At 50.9% G+C, this 18,168-nt stretch overlaps 5 protein-coding genes across 5 annotated transcripts; 3 read left to right on the plus strand and 2 right to left on the minus strand.

Moving 5' to 3' along the window:
- The first annotated feature begins 205 nt into the window (after positions 1-205).
- On the plus strand, positions 206-3,344 carry BDW70DRAFT_36082 (RING-H2 finger protein). The gene is made up of 4 exons (XM_073743842.1): positions 206-306; positions 505-2,681; positions 2,734-3,009; positions 3,066-3,344. The coding sequence occupies exons 2-4, from the start codon at positions 579-581 to the stop codon at positions 3,177-3,179; spliced, it is 2,493 nt and encodes an 830-aa protein (XP_073596829.1). The 5' UTR covers positions 206-306; positions 505-578; the 3' UTR covers positions 3,180-3,344.
- Positions 3,345-3,788: 444 nt separating this feature from the next.
- Positions 3,789-4,848, plus strand: BDW70DRAFT_134889 (phosphoribosylglycinamide formyltransferase). The gene is made up of 2 exons (XM_073736592.1): positions 3,789-4,383; positions 4,453-4,848. Exons 1-2 carry the CDS (start codon positions 3,985-3,987, stop codon positions 4,696-4,698), a joined length of 645 nt encoding a protein of 214 aa, XP_073596830.1. The 5' UTR covers positions 3,789-3,984; the 3' UTR covers positions 4,699-4,848.
- Positions 4,849-6,901: 2,053 nt separating this feature from the next.
- BDW70DRAFT_134891 (uncharacterized protein) lies at positions 6,902-7,558 on the minus strand. The gene has a single exon (XM_073736593.1). It carries the CDS (start codon positions 7,282-7,284, stop codon positions 7,114-7,116), a length of 171 nt encoding a protein of 56 aa, XP_073596831.1. The 5' UTR covers positions 7,285-7,558; the 3' UTR covers positions 6,902-7,113.
- Positions 7,559-7,909: 351 nt separating this feature from the next.
- BDW70DRAFT_36106 (uncharacterized protein) lies at positions 7,910-10,750 on the plus strand. The gene is made up of 3 exons (XM_073743843.1): positions 7,910-9,330; positions 9,416-10,209; positions 10,272-10,750. Exons 1-3 carry the CDS (start codon positions 8,206-8,208, stop codon positions 10,552-10,554), a joined length of 2,202 nt encoding a protein of 733 aa, XP_073596832.1. The 5' UTR covers positions 7,910-8,205; the 3' UTR covers positions 10,555-10,750.
- A 134-nt stretch (positions 10,751-10,884) lies between these two features.
- Positions 10,885-18,102, minus strand: BDW70DRAFT_149752 (uncharacterized protein; the record flags this gene model as incomplete). Its single annotated transcript, XM_073739059.1, has 12 exons — positions 10,885-11,772; positions 11,806-11,916; positions 11,959-12,021; positions 12,058-12,117; positions 12,151-12,310; positions 12,341-12,400; positions 12,437-13,417; positions 13,451-14,556; positions 15,054-15,364; positions 15,416-15,968; positions 16,037-16,571; positions 18,086-18,102. 12 exons carry the CDS (start codon positions 18,100-18,102, stop codon positions 10,885-10,887), a joined length of 4,845 nt encoding a protein of 1,614 aa, XP_073596833.1.
- Positions 18,103-18,168: the final 66 nt, after the last annotated feature.

An 18,168-nucleotide genomic window follows, 5' to 3' on the forward strand; every position in this document is an offset into this window, starting at 1 on the left:
GGCAACTGCTTTGCCGCCATTTCATTCATCTATCACCTCGAGTCGAGTCCAGTTCTCGCGTGCATTATCCTCGCGAACCGTTATTACTAGGGCTTTATCCAGCTCAACCGCAGCCGCTGCAGTCTTCAATAGAGCCCGCTTGCACAGACAACCAGAAGACTGTGCGGCCTACCGCCCGACTCCTCAGGCGGCCGAGCTGCAACTGACGAACGACGAACAACGAATAGAACGCTTTCTGCAATATTTCCGAAGTACGAATCAGGTGCTGGCCCCTTGGGATCTCGTCTGGCTTGAACTACCCCAATGGTGAGTGTATGGTTTAAATTTTGGCCTTAGGATGTTAGAGTACTAGTGGCGTCAATTCGGCAGCTTTCCGGCCTTCCGTCATCGGCTCCATAACAGACTTGACTACTCCTGTTTCGATATTGTTCCTGACATTCTCGCTTCTTTCTCTGTTACCGACCTGACTGCTATTGAACTTATACTAATTTTGCATCACGTTAGTCATCTTCCTGTGGATGGCAATAGGTGGTTTATAAGCTCCCATTGCCACGCCCCTCCCCTACGCTGATGTTACTATGGGACAGTTTTCCTCCACTCAACGAGAATATCGCCACCAATTTCCCACCGAATCCCCTATACCTCGTCAGCGAAGCCACAGCCGTAACAGGGATGAAGACATGAATAACGGTCAGAATCCGGAGCGCGCCGGGGCTTTCAGCCCTCAGGCGGGACAGGAGATAGACAACAACGATGTGCAGATGACTCATTCCACCGAAACGAATTCTCTAGTTGACCCGTTGCAATCGTTAATATCGCACTCCAGCATGTCGGGCAGTGAAGAGCAAATGAGAAGTACTCAGGACGAAACCGGGTTACAGGACGACGCCAGCCAGCAGGACTATCAATCCGCGCTTTTCGCTCGTGTGGCTAGGAGACACTCAACGATGTCGAGACTTGGATCTCGGATTCTGCCAAATTCCGTTATTCGAGGACTCTTAAACAGCGAAGAAGAGACTCCTGCGGAGGGTCACGCTCATCGGCATGGAGTTGTTTCAAGGACCATACCAAGATCGGAGGTTAATCAAAGCAGCGCTCGGTTCAGCCCATTCGCTTCTTTGAGCTCAAGAGGTGGAAGTAGAAGACGCTCGCTTCGCGGACCCTACTTCATTCCACGGAGTGATGCAGCCATGAACAATAACGGCTTTCTGGGAACTCCTGGTCCATCGACGGATGGTTCAGCTGAACCTGGCTGGGGTTGGCGGCGCAGTCTCCGCATACGCCGTGTTGGTCGTGTTGGACACTCCTTACCGACTCCAATTGCCCAAATGTTCGGCCCGCCTTCCTCTGATTCGACTCCTGCGCAGGGCAGCGAGAGCCCTCTTTACAGCTTTCACAACTCCGATCCTTTCAGCTTTATCCCTCATCCGGGGCCCCTTGATACTCAGATGGATTTCGATACACCGCACGAGCTTGATTCTGTGGAGCCCGCAATAGCAGACTCACAGCCCGCCTCTGCTATGCTTACGTCCCAGAGCCAGTCTAGTACGCGGCATTTCCCGAGTTTACTGCGAGCACGGCCACCAAGGGCTTTGCGTAGGGAAGAACAAACCCCCTTGTCCCGAATTCTTCAACTCGCAGCTACTGCTATTGCTACACAACTCTCTGGCGGAGCCGGTCCAGCTCTACCCAATATTCCATCCTTGGGTAATGACGGTTTTGACGGCTCCCTTGAGAGCTTTATACAAAGTTTACGAAACGCGACGTCCGGACAGCCATCTTCTGGAGACTCAAATAATAACTCGGAAGACGAACGACCACCGGGCCCGGTAAACTTTATGAGAGTCTTTCGGTTCGCTAATTCTGACAATTCTCGATCATCCGACGCACCCAATCGCGCAAGCACAGACCCAAATAATGCCGGGAGCAACGGTGACAACATGGAAACTGATCACCACGCTGAGGGTCCGGAGGGGAGAACCGTTACTCTTGTTGTTATTGGCGTAAGGTCTGTCCCATCTGGAAATGGCCCTGCTGGTGATCAACAGACTGCGGGGCTTCCAGGTCTCGACTTCCTTCGGCTTCCCTTCTTTCCGCCAGGGACTCTTTCACCTCGCCCTGGCCCACGACCGGAAACCACTACATTTGATCACTCGGCGTCATCCAGTGCACCTGCCGCCAATGATGATGGCTCAATTCAGCCCGGTTCACCAAACGTCCCGCGAAGGCTGTCCGATGTTGGTAGCCGCGGCACGCTTTCATCGCTACCTTCGGTGGTATCGGAGAGCCCGCCGGGCCCTCACCCACCCCCGTCCACCCCGGCGGAACCAGGACTTTCGGCTGTTTCGTCAGGCGCATCGACCCCCAGCCGAAGGCTATCTACCACATCCGCTGTGTCTCCCAATGTTATGCCTCAGCTCAATGAAAGCCGCCCTTCGCATCCCACGGTGGATAATCGGGATGAGAGTCTTCCACTCAATACGACGCATCAGCGACGCCGAAGTGACTCGGAATTTGCGCGCCATCGTGAACAGTTAGGCTCTGGGGCGGCCAGGCGTAATGGGGTTGTAGAACCTGATAATCATAACGCAGCACCAGGAAGAAGCTGGCTGATTTACGTTGTCGGAACTAACCTATCCGAGAATCACCCTGCCTTTGCCGCGCCAAGTTTATTCACTGATGTAAGTACTTTAAAGTGTGAAGATGGGCCACAATCGCTAACCCTGCGTTTAGAACCCAACTTACGAGGATATGGTATTACTGTCATCACTTCTTGGTCCTGTGAAGCCACCGGTCGCTACTCAGGAAGACCTGATTTCTGCGGGAGGTCTGTACCGTGTGGTAAAGTGCGGTGATTCTATGTCTGCAGACGCTGTTGATGGCACTCGTACTATCCAAATTTCCGAAGGCGAGCGCTGTTTGATCTGCCTCAGCGAGTACGAAGTGGCCGAGGAGCTTCGACAGTTGACAAAATGCGAGCATCTTTATCACCGTGACTGTATTGACCAGGTACGTCAAATTGCGCGTTGATCTTACCTTGTAAGCATCGAGCTAACTAGTATTAGTGGTTAACTACGGGCCGCAATTCTTGCCCGCTGTGTCGGGGCCAGGGTGTCGCCGACAAGTCCGGCGCTGAACCGCCGCGACCATCAGATGCGCCACGCGCAGCAGCCGCTTAATCATTTTGTATCACGGCTGTTATTATTTATACGAATCCGGACTCTCTATTACTGTTAGAAGTATTTAGCATGGCGCTTCCCCCAGAAGCTTCACCATCTCTTCACATCTTTCGTTCTTCGCTTCAGATATCCATTGCTGCATCGCGACATTTTGGTTTTGGTTGTGGGGTCAGTATGCAGTTCAAGTCAGATCATTGTTTTATGGCCGGGTTTCAAGTCATGGTGTATCACTTGATGTGCATGAACATGATTGGACTCAGCGAGACTTTCGCATGGGATATACACTAACTTCTGTTATACTGTCATGAGGTTCGGGGATGTGTTTTTCGCATGGAGCTGTATTATTCCCCTAGTAGCATAGAGCGTTCTGTTCATGTCAATAGGCAGCCGGAAGATCATGAAATTCAATTACTTTTAGAATTAAGGTTGACTATCTGCCCACATCTCATACTACCTTCATTGTATGTAACAGATACTTTATCATACCCCTCCGAAAGAGATGCCCGAAAGTAAAGAGGCATTGACTCTGATTACTCAGCTTGTCTGCCCCGCGTTCAAAGTGATCGGAGCTTGATCACAATCACCCCCCTCGACCATACTGAAATTTCAGGAACAAGCACTTTTCGACCGTTCCACCATAACTCAAATATCAGAGGGCATCTGTTGGTATCAGAGGCAACCGTGCTCAGTTACTTGAAGAGTCCCTGATAAGCCTATCTATCCCGCTCCGAAATTCGCAATTGAAATACAAACCGACTACGAAAGCCAGACTAAAAGTTCCAAGCAGGAAACAAAAGAAGAACAAATGGATCCAATTCGCCTAACAGTCCTCATCTCTGGCTCTGGAACAAACCTTCAAGCTGTGATCGATGACACCACCCTCCCCGCAAAAATCGTCCGGGTCATCTCCAACCGCAAAGACGCTTTTGGCCTGGAACGTGCCCGACGTGCCAACATCCCCACACAGTATCACAACCTCGTGAAGTACAAGAAGCAACATCCCGCGACACCAGAGGGTGTGCAGCGCGCAAGAGAGGAGTACGATGCGGAGCTCGCACGACTGGTCTTAGAGGATAAGCCGGACTTGGTCGCCTGTTTGGGGTTCATGCATGTGCTCTCGGAGGGTTTCTTGGGGCCTCTTGAGGCCAAGGGTGTTAGGATTGTGAACTTGCATCCGGCGTTGCCGGGGGAATTCAATGGGGCCGTAAGTTGTTCCCTTGTGAGCTATACTGAGCTTTGTTCGGCCTTTTGGTGCTGACTGGTTTTCCTACAGAATGCCATCGAGAGAGCTCATCAGGCATGGCTCGACGGTAAGATTGAGAGGACGGGAGTCATGATCCATAATGTCATCTCGGAAGTGGATATGGGAAAACCGATTCTTGTCAAAGAGATCCCATTTGTAAAGGGAGCTGATGAGGATCTGCACGCATTCGAGCAGAAGGTGCACGAGATTGAGTGGAAGGTTGTCATTGAGGGGTTACAGAAAACCATCGAGGAGATCCGGACGACGAAGTCATAGGCTATGGGTTTAGGGTTGGGATGTTTTTAGCTTGAAAGAAAAGGAATTGGGTGACGAGCATTATGATACCATTTTGTAGTATAGCTTGCTAGGATATGTTTTATAGAGGAGTATATCATGCTGATATTAAACCTTGGCATGGATGGTCAATTTTAGTCAGAGGTATGCTTGCAGCTACCCACGGTGCATAATGAACAAGTCCACTACACAGCTGACTGGTGTTGTGCAACAAGAAGTGCCGCAAGCCTATCCACCAGTTCAACTTCCCCAAGTCAATGATCATCATATCGAGGCGCACTCGAACTTCGTCCGTCTCCCAGGCTCTCACAGTATTCATCTTGAGCTGAGGGGATTTTATCCTGATTGACGGTCTGGTTTAACTCTCCCATTGTCAGCCAGTCAAGCAACTGTTCGCCTGCTACAACTGCAAAGCAACGCCACCCTTCTCTATGTCAGCTTGACACAGGCAACTTGAAATATTTTCAAAGTGAGGTGAGAGCCTGGCCAAAAGTACCAAGAACGGAGTTGATATGCTGTCACCGACTAATGCAAGCACGAACCTTAGATCGTCTTGGGAACTACCAACGGATCTCCGTCCGTCGTCCAGACAGCGACGATGTTGTGATTGTGTGGCCTCCTGAATTGACAGATACAATAATCCCAGCCGGTAATCGGCTTCCTGCCATGTGCCCCTCCAAGTCAGGAGGCGGAATGCGTCTTGAATATCTACCAGGATACAGATCCTGCGGTCGTGTTATGGATCCCCAGGATGATGCCGCCGATTAAGAGTATTCGGCGCTTTGAGTCACTACGGTTCTAATAGACAGATGATGATTCGGATTCGAATTCATTTTATTGATCACATTCTGGATTTGACGGCGAGCCATTCAGCCCCTGAATGGGAAAAGACGGAGACCTTTCGTTTCATGAACCGCCCTTGAGAAGCTTAAGAAGCCACGATCCGAGGCCCAAGCTCGAAATCAGCAAGCCCAATAAACGGCGCTAAACTGGGCCTCGGCGTTAAGAGTTGAAAATCGCGTAAAACACCAGTACGGAGTATAGCCAACCATTATATTCAATCATTGACAAGAATTGGTCCCTCTGGGAGTGGGCAGGGATTCTCAAACTAGACAGGTAGTCCTTCTTCTGTCTCACTGTGCGCAGCAATGTCTGTCCTACTGCCCAAGTCGTCATGAAGCATTAGCGCTCGGCGCATCCAACTTGACGGCAGCGCTGCATGAGTGCACTCAGTGACCCAATAATAAGCGCCCCCTGCGTTCCTTTGGTATTACCAGGTATTTCTTTCAATTCACCATGCCATTGGACGCTGACATGCTAAGACAAGGCTAGTCATCCTAGACTGGAAGACCTGTCACGGTCCCCCAGGAGTTGCATTCTGATCATGAACGCGAATCCTAATTTCCCATCCAAAAGACACACCTCTACTTTCGTTGAGTGACAATTGAGAAGGAGAGCCAGGAATCCACAAATATAGCGCGGAACAGAGAACGGACCAAGGTACTAGTTTCCACCTGCCATGCTTCTTGGTCTGTGCTGCTCGCGGCTCGTTTGCTTGAAGGGAAGATTATCTATTATTTTTTTTTACCTGAGTTCCTGGAAATCCAATTGTCAACCCAGAGGAAGTAGGCCAACTAACCAAGGTATCGGCGTTGATATGGTATATACGAACTGTCCGACGGAAAATTTTTCCTGAGAGCTGTCAGATCCCTTCATCGATCCGGACGGTGCACAGGTGTCAAATTTCGCGCGCCGTCTGCCAGCTGTCTACGAGCTTCCACTGCAGACTGAAGTCCCTCTCGTGATGCGTTTCTTATCCGTAATCTCGGTGGAGGGTACAGCTGCGGGGCACTCATCATTGGAATCAGACCTAGAGGCTCAGGTCCTTTCCGGATCCACCGGCTGCACAAATTCTCGGCACCGTGAACCATATCGACTGACCGGCAACAACAGAAGTGGGAGCCCGGAGACCTCCGCACCATACTCTTACCGTCGTTTTCGAGTTAGCAAGCCAGCCCATGCTCTCCCGGCTTATTCAACATCTGGTGATTTGCACAAGGATTGTGGACTGCGAGTCGCTGTGTCAGGACTCCAGCAGGTCGGACTGGCGTGCAGAGCTTCCAGTTTTAGGATGACATACAACTGATACAATCCTCCTTTACTCCGGGGAACGGAGCACCCTCGAGTCCTACTCATGGTCTCAATTCCTTTTCCGAGTCCCTTGGTTAATTTTGCCTAATCAGATATAACAGCTGATAATCCCCACTTTGCAGCGTTGCATTGATCGCGGTGCGGCGTCAAGTTGTCAGAAACTCCTTTTCTGAGAAGATCCAACTTTCAAGCAATAGACCAAGACCGCCTCTTCTGGTTTAGCCAACGCAGTGGCTCACGGTCCGTTCACCGACCTATATGATGCACTAATATTGCAATGTGTTCAAGAATAAGGGCGGAGATGAACAGGGAGCCCAGCCGCTTGGCTTCCCTCCTCCGTTTCATCAAACACCAAACCTCCGCTGCTGATTCATGAAGAGGTCCGAGGAAATGTGTGCGAGTCCACTCTGCTAGCATCAAAGAATACGCCCGACGGTAAGCACCAACAGTTTGACCAGTTCCACCCGGAAGGGCTACCAAGTGAACGGGCCTTAACTCCTTGGGGACTAGTTGCCCCTCCGTGGCAGCATATCTCGGCCCTGTCGGCGTTTTCTATCAGGCACCACCCCCGGACTGAGCGACACAAGACACCCGGGCTACTGTTATGCTTGCCTCAGCCTTTGAACTTCCTTAGGAGGTGATCTGTCTCCTGCACTGACCCAGATGACCGAGCACGCTATGCATACTTTGTTACTTAGTCTGAGGGAGTTCCACCCATACCCCAGGAATCATGGCGAAGGTACGACTTGAATATGCAGTTTGAACTTTAGGGTGTAGAGAATGTCACGGTCTACAATGACACGGATCCATAATAAAGTCGATCGAAGACCATCCCCCCAAAAAATAAACCAAAAAAAGTCCTAAAATCCAAGGGCCATCCATGTCATAATTCTGATTGTATAAGCAATAATAGCCGGGCCTGCTAAAGGCACAATGGCGACCTCGATGAGAATCTTGTCCCTTTCGGAGATCTGCTGCCCCCAACTCCCAAATAATCTAATCTGACCCTTCAACTTCCACTTCATCTTCCTATTCCTTACAACGCAACTCTCATCATACCCCTGCAACCTCATTCTCTTTCCAAATCCAACTTTGACCTTCGTTTCTCCTGCCCGCCCGTTCTGTCGGTCGCTCTACTCCAGCTTCGCATCTGCGCATCTCGCTTTCTGCGTCCCGCCCACCGCATCCCCTCCACCGCAATCAAGGATGCAGCATATTTACTTTCGTCCCCTCTCGCCTTAGATTTCGTTTCTTGATTTCTACTCCCCAACTTATGCCGGCTTTCCCCTCATCCGTTCGATCTGCCCCGTGGATGCAGTCAAACTTTGCTCTGTCGCTATGGCACATTCCTTTAACTTGCCTCAAACCTCCATGACGGGTTACGTCCAAGAGCCGCCGCCGCCGCTTTCCGCATACTCAATCTTGGGTCAGAACCAGTATCCGGAGAGCGTTGCACTCTGGCACAGTCCGTCCGCACAGCAGCCGCAACAAGCCCAGTCACAGTCGCAAATTCCCGCGGTCCCATTAACGCCGGTCAATTCCAGAACACCATCTCTACTCCAACCGCTGCCAGATCAGAAAAAGCACAAACGCACTAGGAGCGGCTGCTTCACATGTCGGTCCCGTCGGATCAAGTGCGATGAAACTCGTCCGGTCTGTGAACGATGTCGAAAGGGTAACCGGGAATGCGTCTATCCTAGTTCAACAACAGGTCCAGCGTCAAAGCCCGCGCCTCGTTCCGTGGCAAAGGCCAAAGCTTCTCGGCCGCTATCCCGCGGAAGTGATTCATCGGGTCCTGTCAGTGTCGATGCGGAGGAAGCTCGCAACTTCGATCTAGCGCCGATTGCGGATGAGGAAGACGAAGGAAGCCCCGGCTCAAGTACCCAGCAATCACCAAAGACTACCGAGCCCACCGCTCCAGTTGCATCGAAGCCCGCGCTGGCTAAGAAGAAGAGCGCTCAATCGTTATCCCGACGTAAAGTGATGAAGCAACAGACCGTCACGGCCACAGAGCCCGTGCCCGGTCGCAGGGAGGACAGCAGCTCACCTTCCACTGAGGCATCGTCCAGGTTTGGGTCGTTGAGCACACGTTCGGACAGTGTCGGAATCCACTTTCTTGATAATGCTGGAGACCCGAGTACAGCCCACTTACCCGAGGATCTTCGGTTCTATATCTCATATCACCGAGATTCCATAAACTACCGACACTACTTCATGCATCCGCGCAGCACTAAATTCGTAAACCAGACTATCATCGAATATGCCTTGCAGTATGAACCTCTGTTTTACGCCGTCGTTGGGTTCTCTGCCTATCATCACTGTGTGCAAACCGGTGGCGGAAAATTATACTCTTTTCTCAAATACTACAACAGGGCTTTGACACTTTTGCGGAGATCGTTAGGCTCCGGTGAGCCATATACTGAAGCGACGCTGGCCACAGTGCTCGTGCTCACTACTTTTGAGGTATGGTGCATTGTCGTTGATGCATACCCTAGCTTACTCCCTTGCGTTCTTGTTTTCTAAAATATGCTAACCGTACCTCATACAGGAATTTATAGGTGATTGGGTCAATCTGGTTGATCATCATCAGGCCGCCCATGTCCTGATACGCGAACTCTTGTCACCTGAGTCAGCTTGTTCAGATGATGTTCATAGACATATCTTCGAGTGGTATGCACGGTTCGATATAGTCGCCGGTATTGTCTCCGGGAATGAGATGGTTCTAGGGCGAGATTGGTACATTGCGCGAGAAGAGTACGACACAAAGGAAGCAACTAGGAACCCGGAGGACATCGAAAAGCAAATGATTCTGCTATCTTCGATTAGTCGTCGCTTTGGTCTGGAGCTGGCGTCGTTATACGCTAAGTTGTCCCGCGGCATGATCGAATTCAGTGATTTTTTGACTGAGAATGACAAACTCGGTCGAAGTCTTGAGCAAATTAAGGACATTTTAAGCCGATTTGCTACACAATACGTCGTCGAAACCTTCCCGGATCAGAAACCCTTAACAGAAGATGACCTTGTTGATCCCTACGAACCTGGGCGTTTACACTACGGCCCACTGTGGGAGGCCAACTTTTACTGGATTGACTATTACTCAATGAAAGCCATGTTCAAGTTCCAGTTCCTCATGGCCACGCAACAGGGATCGATGGATGAATTGCTGGCTTTGTCATACGAACAGGTCCGTTTGATTGAGACAATTGAACGCTGGCCAGACAAGGAAAAGGGCTATATGTTCGCATTCAAGAACAGCGTCACAATGGCAAGCATGTTTCTTCCACGAGATGATCGGCATCTTAACTGGAGCAGAGGTATCTTTGCTCTCATGGAGCAAAATGGGTGAGTTAGGATATTACTAAAGGTACTTGCCTTAGAACTGCAAGCTAACAGGTGGGCTTTAGCTACGTGATTGCCCCCAAATACCGTGCTGTTCTTGCCGCCCTCTGGCAGCTACCGGAAATTCATCATTGGTGGCTTCCGGACGGCAGAGATTATCCGTCAATCATCCGCGAGGTGCGCGAAATGACCGAAGAGCGAACAACGAACCCCCGAGACAACTTCCGGGAGAGCGTGCGCGATATGAAAGCCGTATTTGGGAAACTCAACCTTGATGAAACGGAGAGCGAAGCTAGCCCGGCTTCTGTAGGCACGGATGTCCCGCAGTCAACGGGTTCAAATCAGTAGCCTGGTATGATCGCATCTGGTGCAACCGTCGCCTTTTGATGAGATGGACTGCCTGTGCGACGGGCCTTCTGGCCTCTTCGGCCTCTCCTCTTGGCTATAACAATGTCCAGTTCTCCTGAGGGAGATTATCAAGACGTTAAAAACTACCTCAATCGCATGCTCGACGTTTTCCTACGTTCATACTTCCTGATTTAACGCATTATACCCACAACGTTGTTACTATTATACACATAATTCTGCAATACTAGACGGACGCCTCTGGTGTCATTGGATATCATATTCTGTGCAGTATTGCCTTTCATAAAATAGAACAGACCTTTCTGGTTCGTCTCACTCAAACCCTCGATAGGGAACTTCCCTCGCCAAAACAACCGTCTCCAAGCCCCCGGCTAACTCTCCCATTTCCCCACCATCATCCTCATCAACTTCCCCCCAAGGCAACGCTTCAACATCAACCTCCCATCCCAGCAAACACCTCAATATTACACCCGCCCCAGCCTTACTCATAACCGAGTTCATCTCCTTACATCGCTCATCACACACACACTCCAGGCAGCCTTTCGGTGTAACGCAGGCACAAGCCTCTATCCGCGCGACAGCACGCTTCAGCAGCGAGTCAATGAACTCGAATGCCTTTCGTGCAATACCGGAACCGCATGAGCCTCCCTTCGCATCGTAAAATGTCAATCGTGCGGGCCGTTGGCGGTGTGGGGGCCTCAGCACGGGAATATTGTCTTGGTCACCAACGCCACCACCCTTCCTCACAACTTTCTTCAAATCCTTGCCCAGCTCCTTCTTCGCAACCTTACACTCCGTCCTAACATCACCCGGACTCGAGATGACGAAATTCGGCAGGAGAGATAAGATTGCATGTTCAGCTGCATGAATCGCAGCAGCAATATTCAGGCGTCTGGATTCGAGTATCTCAAGCGCAACCTTAGGAACATCGAGCCACATCCCTTTCGTCATAATTGTGATGGGCGGGTTGTCGACGGCAACAGCGTCGAGGACGCGCCCGCGTTTGTCGATTTTGAAGAAGCCGTAGACGACGGCGTGGACGCGGATGGCGCCGAAGAAAGCGCGGATTGCCCTTTCTTTTTCTCGTTCCAGTGAGAGGGTGCTTGAGGAGTCTCTTATTTTTGTGGTTGTAGTTGGGGAGGGTGGGGTAATGAGACGCATGTGCTCTGTCTCAACAGGGTCGATGTCTGTGAAGTCGCGCTGCATAGTATTCCAATCGACCGTGACGCGGACGACACGAGCAAAGAAGCGGTCAGGGTTTAGTTCTCTGACGAGATATGTTTGGCCTTGGTGAAGGAAGATGCCGCCTTCGTAAAGGGTGAAGAAAGCGCGGGAGGCTTCAACCTCTTCGAGAACGACATTCCGAGCGTTTGTTGTGTCAATGACGGCAAAGTGCTGGTCTTCTGTGTCGCGGATGGGGACACAACGTGACGGCTGGGGTCTGAACCTCTCATGACAATGGTAAAACCCCATTGCATCGCGGACAAGGCGGGTAGATGCGAATTCAGATAGCTGCGGGCCGAAGTAGATCTGATCATCGTCGGGCTTGATGGGAAGTTCAAAGGCAGCGCATTGGACATGGCCTTCTAAGACAAGTTCGTTGGTGAGATCAACCTGCAGTTCGCAGTTCGGTTTGGAGAAGAGCTCTTCGGGATTTCGCATGTAGAACTGGTCTGTGGGATAGCGCTCGCCAATAAGAATGGAAAGGCTGTCCTTGTTTCTGCGTCCAGCGCGGCCGCTCTGCTGGCGCAAATTAGAAATTGAGTACGGAAAGCCAAGTGTAATGACTGCATCGAGGGAGCCGATGTCAACGCCTAGTTCGAGGGCACTGGTTGCCACGATGCCGAGTAACTGGCCTTGGAACATCTCGGCTTCGATTCTTCTTCTGTCTTGGGGGTTGTACCCGCCGCGGTAGCCCATTATCATATTCCCGACCTCTGGCCGCTCGAGACGGTTGCATTCGCTCCGGACCGCCTGGAGTAGAACTTCGCATAGCTTGCGGATACGGCAGAAGGCGATCACGCGCGCGCCACGGAGAATAAGTTGACAAAAGAGCCGTGCGGCTTCGGCAACGCTATCGCCACGTCCAGATGTGGGATCACCAGGGTCTTTGAACGGCGTGTTCCAGCATAGAAACTCCTTCCGGCCGCAGGGAGAACCGTCAAAATCAATCAGTTGCACGTCGTCGACGCCGAAGATTGCCCGCATATGTTCTTCTGGGTTAGCAACCGTTGCTGAGCAGGATATAAATCGGACATGCCTATTCCCGACAGCAGCACAGATCCGGCGCAGGCGACGCATGATGAGCGCAACATGAGATCCGAAAAGCCCGTTGTAGACGTGAAGTTCGTCGACGACCACAAATTTGAGATTCTGGAGGAACGTCCGCCATGAGCTCTCCTGCGGAAGGATTGTAATGTGCAGCATATCCGGGTTCGTGAAGATGATGCGCGCTTCATCGCGAATGAGATTACGATTTGCCATAGGCGTGTCGCCATCGAATGTTTCCACCATCGTTCCCTGTAACCTGTTCAGATACTGCAGGAGCTCCTGCATGCTGCGTTTCTGGTCCTGGGCAAGGGCTTTCGTAGGAAATATGTACATGCCCCTGCTGTTCGAGTCCTGCTCGAGTTCGTGGAGCATTGGAACCTGGTAAATAAGCGACTTCCCGGAGCTGGTCGATGTCGAGACAATGACATTTTTCCCGTCGTGGAGGTGATTTATTGCTTCCGCTTGATGCAAATAGAACCGCGTTATGCCCTTCGTGTTGTACAGAGCATTAACAAGATCCTGCGAGAGCGCAAATCTCAAATCCCCATAGATAGCCGGCTGGGCATCAAATGCCCTATGTCCATCAGGTACAATCTGCCCTGTATACCAGTCCAGACAGCGTATCTCTTCAATAATCTCCGCCATCGTCTTGCGGTCCTTAGGGATTGGCCCTCTAACTTTCGACGATAGACCATCTACAAGCCCCTCCTTAGTCCCATTGTCAGGAAGAACAGGGATAAATCCATCCTTCTCGCTTTCCAGCCGCTCGACAGCGTCAACACCTTCATCCTCGCACCTGACAAGAAACGCATCAACTGCGTCGGCAAACTTCCCATTCCGCTTCTCAATCAGACCCAGCATCTGCTTCTGGCTGTAAACCGGCATCCTCAGATCCTCGTCTTTGTCTCTGGTCCCTGAAGTAAGACTTTTCTTCTCCTTCTTCAAGTCTCCATCCAGAAACTCGAACAACAACGCGTACGACACGCCGTCTAATTTCGCATCCGCCTCACCATTCATTCCATCTCCATTTCCACTATCAATAACCCCGCCCCACCCCTTGACCTCTCTCTCTCCAGCACTCAAAACATCCAGCCTCGCCTCATTCACATACTCAAATCTCACAGTCCGCGGTATAAGGACACGTACTCGCGCAATATCCTCAATTGTAAGTTCTGTCCCTGTCTGCGCTTGTACAGCCTTCTTGATATTGTCGAATGTCGTCGCGAAGTGTTTCCGCGTGCAGCAGAAGGTGTAGATTAGATTCAAGGCGCGGTGAGTCCGAGATAAGTGTTTGAAATGGTCCGGCCATGGAGAGGATGGCTTCCGTGGTTGTTGCTGCCTTTCAATGCTCGCCGCCGATTTCTTGCGTCTCTTGCCGGGCTGTTTTGGCGCGCTCGTTGAGTCCGCGATCCCGCTTTGAGCAGATTCTTCTTCCACGATGACTACATTGTCATCAATATTATCTTGAGAATTCAGAGTCTCAAAGACCGTCTCGTCACGTTTACGTTTCTGTCTCGCAGCATTGGTATGCTCTGCGCTTTGTTGCACCTGCAGCGCGGATGCCGACGCGCCAGTGGTCAGATTATGTTGGCTGCTGGCTCGCTCAGCATGGTTTCGATTCTCAGCGGGTCCAACGCCAGTGAATGATGCCGTCCTTCTTGTCTTCTGTCGGGCCATTTGGGCGCCCCATTGTGGTCGACGGGAACCGAACTTCTGCAGACAAAAAGAAATGCTGAAAATGTCGACTCGAGTCATACTGAGGCAAACGCGCAGTCACGTGCTCAGTATGTCTATCTATTTAGCCAATTACGGATAGCGTGGACAGGTCCGACGAAGGCCAAAAGTGATCATGTAACGTACTTGGTATATGCAGATACTAACTAACAATAGATTATGAAAAAGTAGTATCCAGCTTGCCAACTACTGCGTGGCATAATTTACTTCCCAATCCCATTCCGAATACAAAAAAGCCGCCTGCAGACCTTATGCTATCACTCTTCGTAGAAGATACACATACAGGAACAGTTGGTTGCTCACGTACACTCTGCTAAGATCCTAATGAGTCTCCAGGTTACTGATGGTTTAACAAGTCCTGGAGCGTATGGTAGAGCTCCTTAGCCTGGTCTTCACTCCCCGTCTGCTCAGTAACAGTTAGCCTCTTTCCTATCTCAATCAAGGGCGAGATATATTATGTTGGATATGTGACTCACCCGTAGCAAGAGCGGAACAGAACGGTTGTCCTCCAAACTCGCCAAGTGAATCTGTTTTGTGGATTTCGGCTCATTGCCCGCGGCATCGCCAACCTTCATCCCCTTGAACAAAGGCGTATTAAGCATTACGCGGCCAACTCCATCAGCGCGCATAATCATACGCGCCCCCTTCTTGTCTTCAACGCCGTCGGTGACCTTGACGTTGACCTTGAAAGTACCGAGGCCTCGCTCACGCCATTCCTTGTTCGAAAAGTGGAAGAGTTTGGCTTTGCAGGTGAAGTATGTCTTCTCTTCCTCTTCGCCGGTTTCAACTATTGACAATCAGCAAGGGCCGCAAAATAAGTATCCGTCAGGTAAATTACTCTGCCGCTCATAAAATCTTTCGTCGGTCTTATCCTGCTCGAACTCTGCCGGCCCAGTCTCCCCCTCATCGTCCTTATCATCCTCCTCATCCGAGTCAGCTTCAGCACCAAAGGGCTTCGCGCCGGAAGTACCCAGAAGAGCCGAGCCACCAGGTGCAGCAAAACTGGTCAGACCAACCCCTGGGCTCGCAGCTGCAGCTCCGAAGCCGCCGCTGAACCCCGAGAACCCTCCTCCCAACCCTGCAAAGCCTGACGATTTGGCTGCCGCGGCAAATCCTGTGGCAGCGGGCTTGTCTGTACCCGCGGGAACGGACTCGGTTGATGATTTGAAAACCGATGGTGTTGACGCACCGAGAGAGCCGAAGGGTGATTGCTCTGAGGCAGCAAACGCAGCTAAACTTGAGGAGGCAAATGCGGCTGGAGATGTAGCGGGTTTTGCGCCTTCGGGTTGTTTGGAAGACGAAGCGGCCATTGACCCAAATGGCGATACGGACGATGTGTTGGCAAATGGAGATACTGAGGATGTATTTGCGAACGGGCTAGGAAGAGGAGCCTAAGAATATCAGGAAGTCAGTTCAGTTTCAAGATAACCGCATGAAGTCTTCGTCGAGCGTTACATACCGGTTCCCGCTCCCCGAGTACATCCCTGTGTCTCTTCTTCTCAGGCTCCCCTTCAGCTGTAGCTGTAGCCGCAATCTTCTCAGCAGATACACCACTCTCCGAAGAGTCCTTAACTTCCGTCTTAGCCGCCTTATCCTCAACCTTCGCTTCATCCTTATCCAATTGGTCCCTACTCCTCTTCTTCTTCAATCCGCTTGCCGAGTCTTGCGCCTGCGCCTGTGCCTGTGGCTGCTCCTCCTGCTCATCAAGTTTAAGCGTCACAGCTGTTGTTTCTTTCGCTGGCGCTGTGTCCGCCATTTCCTCCGTATTCGAGTCCCGCGACCGCTTCCGCCTATGCCCAGAGTCGTCCTCGGGATTCTCCTCGTCGCTATTAAATGACCGCTTCCTGCCCCGGCTGCTCGCCCTGCTAGAATCATCGCGCTGGTTTGGGGCCGAAGTGATGGTAGTCTTCTTTAACTTGTTTCGGACAGGACGCTCGCCACCATCGTTATCGGAATCGTCGGCAGGTGCTACATATCCCACACCAGATATTAGTCTATCTTATCCAAACAATCCAAGACTTGGAAAATCAAATGAAGCTTACTCTGATTCGTAACACCATTCTCGACATCTAACACTTCTTTCCGCATCTCTGGCGCCATATTGAAGAGCTCCCCACGAGACCTGAGCTTCCTAACTTAATGTGGCAAGAAGAGAGAGAAGAAGCGCATGCAGGGGTGTTGAGCCGATAGTGCTCGGTACCAGCGACGAGGCTAAACGAAACCTCAATGCCTATGATTAACGCACCATTCAATATCAGAGTTAGATCAAACGAGTTGTTCAACATAAGAAAAGGCTTCAACAAATCCAAGTGCCGCCGTCTTGAATCCAGCGCAGGCCTCCCATTCCATTCAAAAAGTATCATCGCACGTGTGCAGAGTTCAGTCGGACGCAAACAAAATGCTTACCTTAACAATCCCGTTTTTTGAACAATACCTCGCCGTCTTTATTCGGTAAACAAATAACGACAGCGTTAAAAGAAAAAGGAAAACGGGGGGAAATCCCTTATCTAGAGCCCGGGCGATGCTTTAGTCGAGTTGTACGTGGGGGAATGAAGGCCCGTCGGAATCCCGAACTCAGCGGCTATGAGGCAACAAGGCTCAATCAATGACGAATTCGAAGCTGAATGGAATCTTGTCGCACAGGAGAATATAAATTTCGTGATTAGAGGTATATCACTCGGCACAGTGCCTGTAGAATGTGCCAGAGGAGGGGAAGAAGTGGGATGAATCGAAGATCTCGATTTGCAACGGTTGCTGTGCTGTGCTGTGTTGTCGCTGGCTGAATTCAGTCGTCACCTGGTCACCGCTCACTCCGGCCCCGCAGAGTAAACGTCCTAAGTTACTGGAGATCAACATCTGCCACGCATAACATAAAGCTCACTATGTCCCATTGAATAGCATGCAGTGGTACAAGAATCTAGTTTTCTACATAATGCAACATGACAAAGGAACAAAAGGAGATGCTGAATCGCATTGAGATATACCAAATCAAATCAATCAATCAAGGTCCTGTCCTGGTGACATCCGCGCATCCTTCTCTATTATTTGGAGCTTCGGAGCACGTATGGTTTTCTTGCACAGCGCAGGACATTCTCGTTGCTTGCTTAACTGATAAAGCAAAGACAACCAATCGCAATATAAAAGACAAACAGCGGATATACCGCGATACCGACCCGGTTCCGCACGACGCCAGAGCCCCCTAAAATACTCACTCCTGCAGCCAGAGACCAAGCAATCAAAACCAAGTAGACCGGTATCCGGACGATCGTGGGCAGGCCGAATGCGCTGAGAAGCGCGGCGATAACAAGAGGGAAGAGCGTGTAACCGATGATACAGACAGACTGGAAGAACGAACTGTGCCAGCACGTTAGCACTGAGACACCCAGAAACAGGTGGCAAAGAAGATTTGAAGTCATACATATTCCCACCCAACAACTTAATCTGCAATGTCACAACAGCCTCCCCGACCCAGACGAGGGAAAACACCCCAGAAAAGACCAAATCCGACTGATCCCCCTTCGCCATAGAGAGGAACATACTCAGCAGCAGGCAGAAAATAAGCGGGCCCCTGTAGGTAGATACCTAGTTAGT

The sequence above is a fragment of the Aspergillus foveolatus genome (genome assembly GCF_047715535.1).
Source record: "Aspergillus foveolatus strain CBS 279.81 unplaced genomic scaffold BDW70scaffold_19, whole genome shotgun sequence".
Classification (NCBI taxonomy): domain Eukaryota; kingdom Fungi; phylum Ascomycota; class Eurotiomycetes; order Eurotiales; family Aspergillaceae; genus Aspergillus; species Aspergillus foveolatus.

Bases quoted from the DNA above. Each gene is read 5' to 3' on its own strand.
- BDW70DRAFT_36082 (XM_073743842.1), top strand. From the start codon at position 579: ATGGGACAGTTTTCCTCCACTCAACGAGAATATCGCCACCAATTTCCC. The intron at 2,682-2,733 runs GTAAGTACTTTA...CCCTGCGTTTAG, and splicing joins CGCCAAGTTTATTCACTGAT to AACCCAACTTACGAGGATAT. The intron at 3,010-3,065 runs GTACGTCAAATT...AACTAGTATTAG, and splicing joins ACCGTGACTGTATTGACCAG to TGGTTAACTACGGGCCGCAA.
- BDW70DRAFT_134889 (XM_073736592.1), top strand. From the start codon at position 3,985: ATGGATCCAATTCGCCTAACAGTCCTCATCTCTGGCTCTGGAACAAAC. The intron at 4,384-4,452 runs GTAAGTTGTTCC...GTTTTCCTACAG, and splicing joins CGGGGGAATTCAATGGGGCC to AATGCCATCGAGAGAGCTCA.
- BDW70DRAFT_134891 (XM_073736593.1), bottom strand. From the start codon at position 7,284: ATGCTAGCAGAGTGGACTCGCACACATTTCCTCGGACCTCTTCATGAA.
- BDW70DRAFT_36106 (XM_073743843.1), top strand. From the start codon at position 8,206: ATGGCACATTCCTTTAACTTGCCTCAAACCTCCATGACGGGTTACGTC. The intron at 9,331-9,415 runs GTATGGTGCATT...TACCTCATACAG, and splicing joins TCGTGCTCACTACTTTTGAG to GAATTTATAGGTGATTGGGT. The intron at 10,210-10,271 runs GTGAGTTAGGAT...GGTGGGCTTTAG, and splicing joins GCTCTCATGGAGCAAAATGG to CTACGTGATTGCCCCCAAAT.